Source organism: Ipomoea nil, unplaced genomic scaffold (genome assembly GCF_001879475.1).
Source record: "Ipomoea nil cultivar Tokyo-kokei standard unplaced genomic scaffold, Asagao_1.1 scaffold1596, whole genome shotgun sequence".
NCBI lineage: Eukaryota > Viridiplantae > Streptophyta > Magnoliopsida > Solanales > Convolvulaceae > Ipomoea > Ipomoea nil.
In genome coordinates this window covers 934557-951089 of record NW_017618024.1, presented here as the reverse complement: position 1 = coordinate 951089, position 16533 = coordinate 934557, and the positions used below count along the sequence as shown (strand labels likewise).

The 16533-nt window shown below is 38.6% G+C and overlaps 1 protein-coding gene and 1 long non-coding RNA gene across 2 annotated transcripts; one reads left to right on the top strand and one right to left on the bottom strand.

The window, feature by feature from the left end:
- Positions 1-431: 431 nt before the first annotated feature.
- On the bottom strand, positions 432-14186 carry LOC109190966. The gene is made up of 3 exons (XR_002055840.1): positions 14070-14186; positions 1093-1098; positions 432-443 (listed from the first exon to the last, which is right to left on the bottom strand). It is a non-coding gene; the product is annotated as an uncharacterized LOC109190966 (long non-coding RNA).
- On the top strand, positions 9531-12907 carry LOC109190965 (protein PEROXIN-4). Its single transcript, XM_019341555.1, has 6 exons — positions 9531-9681; positions 9810-9868; positions 10755-10874; positions 11044-11172; positions 12181-12310; positions 12584-12907. The coding sequence occupies exons 2-6, from the start codon at positions 9863-9865 to the stop codon at positions 12670-12672; spliced, it is 474 nt and encodes a 157-aa protein (XP_019197100.1). The 5' UTR covers positions 9531-9681; positions 9810-9862; the 3' UTR covers positions 12673-12907.
- Positions 14187-16533: the final 2347 nt, after the last annotated feature.

Genomic DNA, 16533 nt, shown 5'->3' with positions numbered 1-16533 from the left:
CTTCTCAATGCAACTGGATAATGATTTTCCAAAATAGATATAGATTTTTGAAAGAATACTTAAGCTTACTTAGAGCCGCTAATGTACTTTAGTTCAGGATATACTAAACATGCTCTTTTACTATAATGAATATCTCAATTCTCTTTGACTATAAGTCAAACAAACAATGTATTAACTCATGCTCATAATTCAATTCTCGGTAATCTTTATAGCAAACACTTAGCAAATATTGATCATGCTCTTTAAACTTGAAATACACCTCATAAACTCAACTTATATTTCATGCTTTAGTAATTCACTTCACTGTAATTAAATAAGCTCATGTACTGTACAAACCAAATATTCATATTCTTGACAAAATTTTCAATAACTCATAATGGATATTTAGACATGCTATTCAGGCAAAACTTAACAAATAATAATCATGCTTTTCAATCAAATGGCTAAGCTCAAACATTTCAAAATCCTTCTTCACTGTAAAACAATTACAGTATACTTCAAGCAATTTCCAACACAATTTCTACTGTAATTTACTCATTTCAACTCCAAATTTAACGAAGTCAAATTCTACTAGTGCGTCGTAACGAATCCGAGTGTCGAGCCTCAAGGGCTCGCGAGTCCCGGACCAAACGACACATAGCTGAGCCACAGAGGGCTCGACCACTACACTGATTTGGCCTGGCGGAGCTTGCGGCGGGGCTTGAGGAGCCCCGCCACTTGGGTCACGGTTTTACCTGAGAACCGTGCCCAAGGGCCGTTCCTCCACTGGACTAGCCAACGGTCCCTGCCTAGGGCCGTTGGCAAGCTCCGTGAGCTAGTCTGGTGCACAGACAGTGTGCACCAGAGAGGATTCTTCTTCATCTGCAACAATTTTTTAGCAATCCAACACTCCCAAATCCTCAACAACACAATCATAGATCAACAATAGATCACTAATAGCTCAACAACATCAATAATCTAGCATTTCTAAGCATTTTCACTAACATCTTGACTTCACAAAGTCATAAATAAAGAGGTGGGAGTCCATGGGTTATACCTTTGTTGCTTCTTCCTCTTCTTCTTGGGATTCCTCCTTCTTCCCAAGTCATCCACTACCCCCTTCACCACCTAAACACTCTAAACAAGCCACACAACAACGCTTAAGAACTAGAATCTCACCGCCCGTTTGGTTCACGGAATAGGCTGGGAATGGCATAGCATTCCCAGTAACAGGCCTATTCTTTTGTTTGGTAACAATGTCTATTACCAGGAATAATGTTCCTAGTAATAGCCTATTAGCTCAGATGAGGTAATAGCTATTACCAGGCCCCCCTGGTATTAACTTATTCCTGAGTCCGCAGAAATAGAATATTTTTTTTTTCAATTTTAACCTTATCTTTCTTGCCGTTCTCTCCCTACGTATCATTCTACCCTTCCCCGATTCCTTCATCATCAACATCAGAGTCAAGCAATTCTTTCTACCACATCAAATTAAAGCATCATCAACATCAAAGTCAATCAATTCTTTCTGCCACATCAAATTAAAGCATCAAACAAAGGTAAATTTTCATAATTTTATTCTTTACAAATTAAATATTTAAATAATTAATTATATATATATATATATATATAAACTGCTGTGGCTGTGGAACCCTCCGCGCCGCAGCCGCAGCAGTTTAGTTTAATTTTTTATTTTTTATTTTTTTATTTTTATTTTTATTTTTTATTTAATTTAGTTTATTGTATCATTAATGTAATTATCACAAAATTCGTATAGACAGTGTAATTGGTTTGATTGTACAATGGTAGACTTGGTGGAAGTACTAGATAATGATATGTTCATCTAATAATTTACCCATCTAATATCAATCAAAGTTTATTTAGCTAAGATTAGATAAACAGATAATCTTTAACATGGAAATTTGTGAAAATGAAAGAAAAGATTGAATATTTTTTTATCTTGAATTGAATTGTAATACTTACTTAGGACTTGTTCTGCAGACAAGCGTCTGGAAGGGTCCTTGACTTAGTATTTTTATGTTTTTAAATTTTTTTATTTTTAGTTTAGTTTATTGTTTATTGGTTTTATTTTTTTATTTTTTTGTTTTTTTTTGTTTTTTTATTTTTTTTTTGTTTTTTGTTTTTTGTTTTTTTTTTTTGTTTTTTTTTTTGTTTTTTTTTTTTTGTTTTTTGTTTTTTTTTTTTGGTGCTGTAAAAGTGTTATTGTTTATTTTGTTTTGTTTTTTGTCACAGCAATGTTATTGTTTTTTTTTTTTTACCGTAGTGTTATTATAATCTCTATAAGTTATTGTAAGTTTTAAATTAAATTTGCAGTTATGGCTCGATTGCGTTTAATAACTCGTACTGAAAGAAGGAAAAGATGTGTAGCTGTATTGCGTGTATGGTTGAATATGTGTGCTTCTGTGAGTTTATTGTTTATCATGATGATGTCAACCTTGACAATTTTGTGTTCTAATAAAAAACGAGTGAAATCTTATATTATAAATACTTTAGGGTCTCGAGAATATATGTTACGAACTGTGCATTCTTGTGATGAAAAATGCATATCTCAACTTAGGATGAATCGACATGCTTTTGTGAAGTTGTGTGCAATGTTACAAACTATAGGAGGGTTAAGGCCAACAAGAAATATGCTTGTTGATGAACAAGTAGCAATATTTTTACATATTATTGCTCATCACGTAAAAAATAGGATCATTCAAAATAATTTTCAAAGGTCGGGGGAAACTATTAGTCGATACTTTAATATAGTATTGAATGCTGTTTTGAAACTCCGAAATCATTTATTCAAAGATTCTGAACCAGTTCCAGCTACCTCTACAGGTCATAGATGGAAATGGTTTAAGGTAGTTAAACATATCCCCTACAGTTGAGTTATAAGTTTAATTACAATGTGAATATATATTTAATAATATTTGATATTATTTCTAGAATTGTCTAGGCGCTTTAGATGGAACTTTCATTAGAATACAAGTGCCATCAGAAGATAAACCTAGATATCGATCTCGCAAGGGTGAAATTGCAACAAATGTATTAGGTGTATGTAAACCTAATATGCAATTTGTGTATGTTCTTCCGGGATGGGAAGGATCTGTAGCAGACAGTAGATGTTAGGAATATATTGTATGAGTTTTGATGAGCCAAATGTATTTTGTAGACCCCAATTTTATTTTATTTGAGTCAGTTCTGGTTCACAAAGTATAGTGCACCACTGTCATGAAGTCTACGTGAAAGCAGCTTTGAAGGAAGAATAAATGAAAGCGAGATCATAGCTTAAGACATTTATTAAGCATCAAGTCATCAAAGGTTGAGATGGACGAAATGGTAGAAGACTTATTGAAGCATGCTTGATGCAAGATGATTCACAGTCCAATTCTTATTGGAAGCAATTTTGGTGTAAAGAAGAAATGCTATCATGTTAAAAATACCTCTGTTTGCTAGCTTTGATTGATATATGGAAGATTTTTCTTTATAATAGATATGTGTTGAGTGATTGTAATTCAATTTTATTTTAAAACAAATACTCTGTTGATAATTGTTAGAGTTAATTACCAAAATGGTCCCTCGACTATTGTGAAATTACCAATTTGGTCCTCGACAATTTTTCTTACCCAATGAAGTCCTCCGACTTTGAAAATGTTAACCATTTTGGTCCTCGGTTAAAATTCCATCCATAAATTGTTAAATTGAAAGATAAAAAAGTAATTTCGTATATTTTATTGGAAGAGCCGCCTCTCTCTATCATACACTTCTACGGGTCTCCGCCGTCGACTCCTTCTCCACCTTCCAGTTCCCCGTCTCCTTCTACTCCGACTCCTTCGTCGCGGTCCAGCCCTGAGCCCCTCGTCGCCGTCGCCTTCTGGTACGAGGAATTCGCCACCAGCTCCTAGAAGCGGAGGAAGCTCTTCGACCCCATCTCTGCCGTCTGATGGTAGATCGTCGGGGATATTGACAGGGTTGGTGGTGGGAATAACCATTGGGGGAGTGTTGATACTTACAGTGCTGAGTTTGATGTTCATATGTTGTAGAAAGAAAAGGAGAAGAGATCATGAACATTACTATCCTCCACCACCACTAAAAAAAATCTGCTGTTTTTGCATTTTTTTGTTTGTTTTTTTGTTTGTTTGTTTTTTTTTTTGTTTGTTTTTTTTTTTTTTTTTTTTTTTGTTTTGTTTTGTTTTTTTTTTTTGACTTTATAGTTTAACATGGTTAACTGGATCAATGTTTCGAATGCTAAGGAATAGATTAGATCATGATAAGTTAACCCTTGAGATCCAACAAGGAGAATACAAGTGTAATTTATCATTTTCAACACAATTTTTGAGTCTATAGATCTCATTTTTTCTTGGTTTTATGCAATTAGGATTAGACTTCAAATGCTGATGAAAACTGGTTTTAACTTCTATACCTGGATTATTTGATACTCATGTCTAATATTGGTTTTGCCAGCTGATCCGTATGGTGGCCAAGTGCAACAATGGTAGTATTATGCTCCACCGCCTTCTGATCATGTTGTTACGATTCCTCCGAAGCCCTCTCCTCCTCCTCCCGGGCGTCACGCCCTCCACTCTCTCCTTCTCGGGTTCCAACACCTCAACCCCCATCCCCACCTCTGCCTTACATGAGCAGCAGTGGAGCTTCATCATATCCAATTACTCGGGGTCTTCGAATCCACTCCCACCACCTTCACCGGATATGGCCTTAGGTTTCTCGAAGAGCACATTCATTTATGAAGAATTGACGAGGGCAACTGATGGATTCTCCGATGCTAACCTTCTTGGACAAGGCAGTTTTAGCTATGTGCATCGAGGAGTTCTTCCTAATGGCAAAGAGGTTGCGGTTAAGCGGCTAAAAGCTGGGTGTGGACAGGGTGAGAGGGAATTCCAAGCCGAGGGAGAACTGCAAAGCTTGTCGCTGCGGGAGGTGTCCGTCATCACCAACCACCTCCCTCTCTGGTCGACTTTTGAGGCCAAGATAATAGTGACCAAACAAATTATGAGATTCACGCTTCAACCTTCATGGGCACTGAGTTCCTCTGCGTGTCTGAATTAATTGGCCGAAATTCCATCAATGCCCTCCAATTTAACAGATTTTTAACGCATGATTTAACTGAGGACCAAAATGGTTAACATTTTTAAAGTCGAGGACTTAATTGGGTAAGGAAAATTGTCGAGGACCAAATTGATAATTTCGCAATAGTCGAAGGACCATTTCGGTAATTAACTCTAATTGTTATAACTTGTCAGTATTTCTACAATTATATAATCCCATGAGCTTTTAATGGGGAGCATTTTTTATAGAGTTTTTACATAGTATTTTGCTTTACTTTCAAGAAAATAATTATGAAGTTTGGCCATGATTGTTCAAAGAAACCAAAAAAAAAAAAAAAAAAAAACTTTTGTCGTCTTGAAATAATCTAAACAAAAAGAGAAATATTTAACCCAAAAAAGTCCATTAAAAGACTTCACTTGTGAAAATCTTTAAAAAATATATATAAGGGAATGTTATTAAAAATTTAAGAGAAATCTCTTTACAAGTTACATCAAGCTACAAAGGATTCCAATGAAAGAGAAAAATTACTTGTGTTGATCTCAATAATTATTAAAGAAAAGATAGGAAGAGAATCAAATCAATAGAGAAAAAATAAAAATCCTTGCATAAAATAATTATTTTAATGTTTTTCTTTAATGATTATCATTTTTAGTAATATTCGCAGCATTGTAAGGTGTAAATTTATTTTTCAAATTAAGTCGTTTTTGTCATGTCGCGCGCATTGTCTGAGTTGTCATCGCCACATCTATATTTTGCTATGTCGTACACATACCATGTCATATTCTTTACAAATTCTATTAAAAAGAATCTAACTTTTATCATTTAAGGACTTATCTAAAATTTGGAAGTTTGTAAGTAATGAAAAGAAGACAGGGCGATAAAGCAAAATGTGGAGTTTCATTCAATAAATTAAAAGCCCTTGAGAGGGTAGTCGGTTACATCAAAAAAGGGATGAGGGAGTTCCTAGCAATTACTCTAACTGGTCGAGGCACCAGCAATCTCCTCGTTGGACTAGAAGAGACGTTAGTCAGAGCAGCAGCATCAGCAGTCAGGGTTGAGCGGCGTCTTCGTAGCTGGTTGGCCAGCTCGCCCTCATCCTCCTCATCCAAGTCTAGCAGCGCGGTCTCGAGAGCCCCAACCAGAGTGCTCTGGTTAGCGGTCGAGTTCAGATACTCGGGTCCAGCGAGATTTGTTGGCCGCTACTTTGTCTAGTCGCCTGTTGGTCCAAGTCAACTGCTCCCTGGTCATGTGCGGGAGTAGCTGGTACTCGGGCATATTCCTCAAAGGCAGTCGGGAGCCCGTAACGGTGAGGACTGAAGTCGCTGAACTGGGCAGCCAGGAGGATGTAGATTTCCTTCTGCACGTCAACCAACCCCAGTTGGTAGTCCGACGACTCCTTCTACGCAGTCAGGGCCACCTCTCGGGCAGTCTGCAGCTCCACCATCAGCTGCTCATTCTTCCGCTTCTCCGCATCTAAAGCTGAGGTAGTCTGGCCCAACTGCAGGTTCATTTCATCCATCTACTTGGCGTGGTCATCGCGGATATCATGAAGACCCTCCATCTCGGTTAGCATGACCTTTTAAAGGCGGCGGAGGGTAAGTTGGCACATCAGAGCCTACACAAAGAAGGTACAAATTTTCCTAAGTATCAGAAAGCAAGTAATCGGGATAGCAGGAAGGAAGTCTACCTGGTAGGTGTGGTGGGTGATCCCCTCCAAGAGCCTGTCAGTATTAGCTCCCTCTACGAACTCCAAGTCCTTGGGGAAGACCACCTTGTCGAGCCATTCATTCACTGGGAACTTGCCCTTATGAATGGCCTCTGTCTCGTTGGCCTCTGGGCCAACCACGATTCTCTTGGCGGCCAGCTCCTCAATGGAAGTCCAAAGGGCGCTTCGTCCCTAACTGGCATGGTGCAGGTGTAGTCGCAGTCGGGGTGGTTGACTCTTTCCACCGATGACCAGTGGGGCCGCACTGTGTGCCGCTAGCAGGGGAATGGAGTCCGCGGATGAGACCACGCCTTTGCCTTTGTCAGCGGTAATCAGGCGAGCGTGGCCTTGAGCTCGCAGTAGTGCACGGCGATCAGCCATCGACCCAGCAGAAGACTCCTCGGCGAGCTGCTCGTCGTCCGAGACAAGATCAACCGTTTTTGCAACAGAAGCACGGTGGACGACCAGCGCTCCCTCGCCGTCCTGTTGATCCTCGTTTGACTCCTTCGAGGACTCTTCCTTATCATTGTTCCTTGCAAAAGGCGAAGGAGGGGGGGGGGGGGGGGGGGGGGGGGGGATGAGACTAGTGGAAATAAGTAGGCAGTCAAGAAAAAACAGGGAAAGCAGACATGTGTTGGCTGCCCCGACGGGCAGAATGTCAGCCCTCTACATGGCCCACAGTCGCGACCAGCGCCTGGCTAAGTTCAGGTCACCCTCGATGATCCGCTTGACCAGATCCACCAGGTTGTCTGGGCAGGGTGGCCTTTTCTCAAGGCGGTAATAGGAAGACTGCCAGGCAGTCGGGAAGTTGAAGTCTGCAGGGGGGGCGTCCGGGCGGACAAAGAAGAACGCCTCCTTCCAGCCCCATGTGGGAGGACTCCAGTTTTTCTAAGAATTTACGGCCATCCCGGGGACGGATCTATACATAGCCCGGGGCGGTGGAACCGACGGCATTTAGTCGGAAGAGCATGTGGAAGAGTGGAAGGGAAGCCTCCACCTTGAGGCGGTGGCAGTAGGTCAAGAAGGAGATTATGAGGCGATAGGAGTTGGATATGAGCTGGCTAGGCACAAGGCCGTAGTATCGGAAAAGAAGGGAGAGAAAGGGGAAGACGGGTACTCGAAATTCGTAGTGCACTGACTGGTAATGGATGTCCACAAAACCGCCCTCCAGGGGGTCAGTGACCAGTCGGTCGTCGACAGGGCGAGTTTCCGCCGTCGAGCCGAGCAGTTGGCGGGCGTGAGCGTAATTGGTAGAAGAAAGGGTGGAGTGGTAGTCCACCGACCCTTCTAGGTCCTCGAAGAAACCTGGTTCCTTCTCAATAAGAGGGTCTACAGGGGCAACAGAGGCGCTTCCTAGCGCATTCTCCGCCGAGGAAGTTGTGGTCGGAGAGTTGGAGGCGATGCCTTGACGGCCATAAAGTGAAGAGGTTGGGGTTGGTGAGGATGACATTAAAGGAAAAATGAGGAAAAATAGGGGCTAACCTGGAAGGAGTGAAGGGACGATGGGCAGAGGTTGGACGGAATTGACTTGGGGTTGAAGCATTGGCCGAAGGAAAATGCTGAGGTCGCCGAGAGGTTTAGCGAGGAGAAGAGGTGAAATCAAAAGAAGAGAATGGGGGGAAACGGATGGGCTATTTATAACAAAGGTTGACTGCCCAAATCGCGACACATGTCGGCCATCGGACGGTTGATAGGCGGACGTTACGTCTGACAAGACGGTTACGAGGAGATGCCTTATCGAGAACGTAACCGGCGGAAAATGAGGAGACGCAATTATTACGCCGTAGTAACCGTACCATTCACGGAACCAGTCGGGAAAAGCGGGACCAGTCATGGCGGTTGGAGCAGTAGGCTTGGCGCCTACCCGGCTGATTGCGACACTGCACTCAGCTACATTGCAAGATTGACAAGGAGCTGGTCAAGATTCAGGCGCTACACTTGGTGAATTTCTAGTTTTCTGAGGCATCGTCCGACTAGATCTCAGAAAAGTGGGGGACTGATGATGGATATCCCTAAAGGGTACCCAGTCAGGCATGCCCCTAGGCGGTCAGACAAAGGTGGTGGTGTGGGCACTTAGAAGCATTAGGAGAAAGGGCCTCATCAGTGTAACTCTTATTCGATCGTTGTTCAGCCTGCCAGTTGGCCTAGTCAGGAAACTAGACTAAGCAGTCAGTGCGTCCTCGACTGAGTGCCTGCTCTAGAGGTGGTGAATGAAGATTTGGCGGGGATTTTTTCCTTGGGTAACAAGGAACTTCCCTTTTTTACATTAGGAAGATATTCCAATAGTTTTAGGAGTTTTTTTTTTTTTTTTTTTTTTTTTTTTTAAGTTTATTTTAGTTAATTTCTTCCTTCTTGCATTCTTCAAGACCCATATTCCTTATATAAATACTCTCATGGGGTCACATTGTAGAGAATTCAGAATTTAATACACACGCTGTTACTCTATTATACCTTTTTCTCAGTTATTCTCTCGATTCACTTAGTACTTTTACGGTAGTGTTGGCCCGCCGTCCGGCTGCCCTAAGTCGTAAAACCAACATCCTAGTCTTGAAACTTGATTTACCTTCTTATGGGGTTGGGAGCGAGTTCATGAAATTTAGGATATAGTTTGACAAAGTTGGGAAATCTAGTTTTTTTTTTTTTAGAAGTAATTCTAAGGTTTGCAAATACGTTAAACCTAGGTGGAAATTATGATATTTTACTAAAGCCGAGGGGCTTGAAAGATAATTACAGCATTTATCCTAATATACGATACGGTAGAATATTATACTCGTACAAATCCTTTTTCCCAACTCGAACAACTCTTCGGTCTCGATTTTTCTCAGATCAAAAGCTCTCTCCCAAATCCGAATCGGAGATCAGAATTCACTGTTTCATAGTGAGCCTTTTGGCGTTTCTGTTTGTCTGCAGAGGAACGATAGGAGGTAGAATTCCGGGGAAACATAGACACTGAACCTTCCGGGTTTTTTTTTTTTTTTTTTTTTTTTTTTTTTTTTTTTCGCGTTGATTACTATATAGAAAATTTAAGGCTCTTTTGCTTTTAATTTTGCAGTTCCGGGTGAGATTTGAATAACTTGTGTTGATTACGAAGTAGTGGTGTGTAGGATGCAGGTAATTTCTTCGTTCTCTAGAAATTCGGGAAAAAAACTAGAGGAAAATACATTATTTGTTTTAAATACAGTGGAAACTGTTGCAATGAGACTGATTGATTCATCATTTTGTGCCTTTATCACTTGTAGTTGGCATGAATTTTAATATAGTTTTTTTTAAAGCTCCCTACAATATTTTTCTTGAGCAGATGATTGATTTAATATAGTGTGACTTCCAGGGAAGAAGCCATTTTGATATGGATTTATTAGTAAAAGATAATACCTAATGTGAGCTTGAACGGGAATGCTTTTGTTTAGAATCTACATTGATGTATGGGTTATTGTTGACCTGCTTGGTTTATATAGACATTCTTTCAGAGTTTCAGGATAACAAAAATGCAGAATAAGGGGTAACTCCAGCCAAGATGGCAAAAGATTCAAGCTTGTAACCACAAGGTCACAAGTTTGAATACTTGCCCCCTTGATTTGAGCCGGTCAACTATGGCTAACCTAGGCTGGTTTACTTTCTTGTAGTCCTTTGCCGACTAGGGTCACAAGGCGGGGTTTACACATACTCGAAAGGGTTGTGGGGTTTCCCTCGTCATCCCAAAAAAAATGCAGAACAAGTGCTTATAAATGAATTGAGGATCTCCTTATTCCCATATCTCATTTATGCCTCTGAACTCATTGCAGTGCCCAGAGGTTTGTGAAACAGCACCAACATGTTGAAACTCATATTTTGAGCAAACCACTGCTGATTTATAGCTTAAATTTTTTTGTCAAGACTTTCACTTTTATTCCACCTAATTTATATGATTTTGTATGTATTCAATGCTCAATTGCTCATTAATCTCTTTTTTTCTGAATTATTCGGGCAATCTGTTTCAGATTAATATGTATCTTTTCAGGCATCAAGGGCAAGGCTTTTCAAGGAGTACAAAGAGGTACAGAGGGAGAAAGCAGCTGATCCAGACATACAATTAGTTTGTGATGATTCCAATATTTTTAAGTGGACAGCTCTTATAAAAGTGAGTTCTTTTACTTACTAAAGAAGAGAGAATAATTTTTTTTTTTTTTTTCATGATACGAGGCTGCCATCCTCTTTTTCACTTGCATGAATAGGGATAGGGAAGGATGTTTGAGAGAAAAAGTATGCAGTAATGATGTTTGTTGGTTATTTTATTATGTTTTGCATAGGGGCCATCTGAAACTCCCTTTGAAGGTGGAGTTTTTCAGCTTGCTTTCTCTGTCCCTGAGCAGTATCCTTTGCAGCCTCCTCAAGTGCGGTTCTTAACCAAAATATTCCACCCAAATGTTCACTTTAAGGTACGATTTGATGAATTTTTAGTACATTCCATCGTTCCATCCCCAAAACAGAATTACTGATGCGTAGTTGGCATAAGGCACAACTTGCTGCTCCAATGCGCACCTATATGCATTGTGTTTCTATAATTCTATCTATGCACCACATAGATGATTAAAACAACACATCTTTTCATTCTTTCATAGGACCAGTTTTGTTACACTACTTAACTTCTTGAATCATCAATACTTATATTTTGGAATGATATGTTGCTTTAGGTTAAATTGTGAAAGTCCATTTGGGCATGAAACTCAACTTTTACAGCATAGATTCTTCATGGACCTTATTTTCAACTAATATCCTTAATTATTATAGGATTTTTATTAACAATAACAATCTTATAGCCTTTTAGGATTATTTGCTTCTGGAAAATCGAAATGATTTGAAATTTAAAACTCTAGAAAAAGAGATTTAGGAATTGAGAGGAAAAGCAGGGAAAGAGAGTGCAGAAGGACAATACCGAATAAAAAGCAGGAATAAAAGGGGAGAAGAACTTAGTAATAGAGGTATTGTCTGAGAGTTCATCAATTATATGGAAAAAAGTGCAGGACTATTACGAATAAAAGGAGGAATAAAAGGGGGAAAGAACTCAGTAGTAGAGGCATTGTTTATGAAGAAAATTAACAGAACCAATACTTCCTTTTTGCACATATGAGTGGTCATATTTATGGTTACTCAACAAAACTCAACCTTAAGTAAGTTTTGATGGTTAAAGTGTTCGAGTTGTTGGAAGGAACTAAGGATGGTTCTTCACTTCTAGGTGTGCTTCCATATAGAGAACTTTGCTTTAAATAATTCCTTTGTTTAAAATTCTTTTCTGTTTTCTTGTTCTTAACTATGAAACTCTAATTTCATAGCATACTAAAGAAATATGCTGCTGTTGTGGTATGCTGGTGCTAGTATTGCTGATCTAGATTTCTAAGCAACAGTTCTAGAATAATTTTTTTTCAACTTTTTGTGTGTTCAACCAGACTGGAGAGATTTGCCTTGATATATTGAAGAATGCATGGAGTCCTGCTTGGACACTTCAGTCTGTTTGTCGAGCAATTATTGCGTTGATGGCTCATCCAGAACCTGATAGCCCTCTTAACTGTGATTCAGGTAATTAAAGTTTGTCTTATGACGGTATGATTCCCATTTTCTGTTTCTTTACCAAGGTGTAGAGGGAAATGCTGCTTGTTTGGAGCATGGATGAGAGTGAACACATCAAGTGTTCTAAAATTCATGGATTATGGGATCCCCTCATTCTCTCAAGAAAATAACTTTCCTGTTTTTACTTTGTGTGGTTAATGTGTTATCTCCCAAATCAAGCCCTCTGATTTATCTTTTATGTATTTGATTCTCATCCACCATTCAATGATCACTTTACTGCAGGGAATCTTCTTCGTTCCGGTGATATAAGAGGATACCAGTCAATGGCAAGAATGTATACTAGGCTTGCAGCCATGCCCAAAAAAGGGTGATTGGATAAGTTGCTACCTATAAACAATTGATAACAAAAAAAAAAAAAAAAAAAAGGAAATCTCATGTTTGATGAACATTAGCCAGTGTTACATGCAACTATTACGATACAATATTCAATAGTTGTTGTGGGATAGTCGTGTATTGTTGTAAAAACCATATTTCAAGCAAGACTCCTGCTTTTTACGATCTTCAGCAAGGAATTTCGCCCACTTTTCTATTTATGACTGGGACTTATATCGTTATCATAATTACAACAGTAAAGTGAAACTACTTGCTTTACCAACATGGTTATAGAAAAGTGTAAGGTATGTTCTTTCTTATCCAGACTCAGATGCAATATTATCTCTGTACTAATCAATATGCTTCCTGTACAGAGATTATACACATCTTAAACCTCGCCTTCAATTCCTTGTAGAAATCTCATGTGAACACCTGAGTTACTCTTGTGAGCATTTTTCTTGCCAGTAAATATAAATGGTATTTGTGTTTCCATTTCATCTCAGTGTCATATACTTTAGGGCTTTGTTTTGTGAAACTGACAGTTTGCAAAAATGCTAAACATTTGCTTTTTCATGGTTGTGTTGCAAAAGCAGTGGTGAGAATTCTATTCTGAAAATTTGTCATTGTTAATTCTAGTCAGGCACTAAATTTAGTGACAAGTTTTAAAGGTTAAGTATTACATTTGGCCAATTTTAAAGTTGAAAAAAAATTATTAGTTGAGGGATTAAATTTGAAAATTGTATTAATCTTGAACTTAATTATTGGACACGTGGCACAGCAAATGTTTTCCTTGGATTAAAAGTGAATACAAAAGAAACTTGATACAAACATGTCATCAGGTGTGCTTATAAGTTTTAGCAATTCAACATTTCCTGTGTCACGAGAAAGACATTTTTATTTCAAACTGATTCATGGTTTACCAATGCTGTAGAAAACATATCTCATCATGATATTTTGTAAACATATCTCATCATGATATTTTGTTTCTTTGTTGAGACTTTTTAAAATGTAAAGTAAAAGATTAAGTCTAACATATTATATTTTAATTAAAAAAATATTACAGGTCTCACTTGAGACAGTATTACTCAATTTATTTAAAATAAAATCATTACTCAATTTATTTAAAATAAAATCATTAACTATAAACGAAGGTTTTAAATAACGGACATTATAAACCAATAGTTAGGTTTTAAATAACGGACATTATAAACCAATAGTTACACTCACCCGGCAAAGTATTGTGTGAACCATGGTCAACATAGTTGTGTGGACTATGAATATAAGGTACATTTTAATATACTAAAAGTACATTATTATCATTTTTTTTTTTGAAAATAAAGAAACTAATTTATTAATCATAGGCTGAAATGTTTGTAATAAAGATCGATGGTCAAACATTCCTTACAGTTAGACATAGAAACAACTTCCCTAGCAATGCTATAGAAAACTTGATTCACAGACTGTTTCACAAATTTGAAGCTGAATTCTTTGGAGGAACTTAAAGCTTCTTTAATGATTCGTAGACTGTTTCACAAATTTGAAGCTGAATTCTTTGGAGGAACTTAAAGTTTCTTTAATGATTTGGTCAAACATACCCAAGACGGACACTGGTTGAATAGTCTTGCACAACACCTGAGTGTCTATTTTCATTTTGCTATCCATTGACAATATCTCCATCGGGCGCTGAACTGCATATCATAGTTCAGAGGATTCTCTTTTTCATTGTCATGTTTGTCACCCAGAATGATATTCACATACGTTATGACCAGTTTTACCGTTTCACGCTTTATGACAAAAGAACTCACCAAGTAAATGAGAGGAAGAAACTCGTCAAAACAACAAGAGAAAAAACACAGAAACTACAAACAAAATTAAACCAGTAAAACAAAGCAAAGGGAAATAACAATGCAAAAATAAGGGAGTAACGACCTGTAGCGGTGGAGATAGAGGGATGGGGCAAGGTGTAACCGGTGACGAAGACGGAGAATGGAAGAGAAGACGGTGAAGGTAGAGAAAACAATGAAGGCAGACGCTGTCTATGGTGGAGATGGCGGTAGGGGAAGATGATCAGACGCCGCCTCCGATCTGTTTGCTTCACGGAGGCGGCAACCGTGTAGAAATTTGAGCGGCCGAAAACCAGAGACGAGAGAGAATTAGAGAAATCCTAATCTCTTCCAAAAGTACATTATTTGATAGAGTTAATTCCAACAATGGTCCTCCGACTATACTGATTTTCCAAAATTAATCCTCGACTTTTAATTTGGACACTTTAGGTCCCTTGACTTTCAATTTCTTTCCAATTGAGATCCTTTCGTCAGAATACGATTAATTGGACTTTAAATGAAGGGGTAAACTCGTCCTTTCACTTGCCTATGTATTATTCTTCGTATTTCTCCCTTCGTATTTCGCTGGTATACCTTGTAAACATCTCAATAATGGAGAAACGCACACATGAGCAGTCAATAAATGGGGAACGAGGAACATTCTAGGACTTCGACTGAGATTATCTTCATATATATCGCTTATACAATGGAGAAATATGAAGAATAATACATAGACAGGTGAAATGACGAGTTTACCCCTTTATTTAAAGTTCAATTAATTGTATTCTGACGAAAGGACTTCAATTGGAAAGAAATTGAAAGTCAAGGGATCTAAAGTGTCCAAATTAAAAGTCGAGGTCTAATTTTTGAAAGAGTTAATAACCAAAATGGTCCCTCGACTATGTCGTAATTACCAATTTAGTCCTCGACTACCATTCTTACCCAATTAAGTCCTCAACTATACATTATTTACCTAATTTAGTCCCCGACTATCATTCTTACCCAATTAAGTCCTCAACTATACATTATTTACCTAATTTAGTCCTCTGTTAATGGGCTGTCAATAATGAGGGCAAAATTGTCATTTTATCCATCTCCTCTCTCCGCTTTGAGGACTCCATTATATTTCTGTCATTTTATCCCTCCGATGCATCGCAGCCGTCCTCCGCCTCCGCAAATTTAACACGTACAGTATTTAATTAAATAATTAACCTGTCTTCACCTCCACTGGACCTATGGAGGCGACATTCAACATGAGACCCCTAGCATGAAAAGGTTTGCCTCTGAAATCATTATTTATTCATTGTATGAGATCTATGTTGTGGGCATTGCACAATTGTCATCCAAAGACTGAAACAGTTTTTGCTTTGGAGAGACAAAGGTCAGTGTTCGGTTGAAACATATTTACATTGTATCTCTTCCACCCAAGCTTAGAAGTTAGAACAAGAGCAATGGAGTCCTCAAATCAGAATGTGGATGTTCTCCGCGAATTGAAGGAGATGATATATAATGGATGTAAATGTACAATGATTGTTCCATATTTTGCACGCACCTGAGACGCAGGCCAGGGGGAGATTTTGTTGGAGGCCAGGGGAAAAATAGTCTGGTGGACGCTCAAATCCAAGGTCAATATGACTGTGATATATGCAAAATGAGGTTTGATGAACTCACAGAGTATGCACGCCACCGCAAATTTTACCAGAATAGTCTAACGGGATACCGGAAACTAACGGCCACGTCTTACAGACGGAGTGATAATGAAGGATGGGTGTCAGTTTTGCCCCAAGGTGTTCCACAAAAAGATTAGTTACGTTGCACTCGCCATATAAGAAATCAGCCGATAGATGTGCTTGAACTAGAAATGGTGTCTCGAGATAATTTGGTTGAAGCGGAGGACAGTAGCGATGCATCCGAGATAATCTCGTCGGAGGTGACAGATAATCTGGTGTATACAGTATATATATATATATATATATATATATATATATATATATATATATATATATATATATATATATATATATATATATATATATA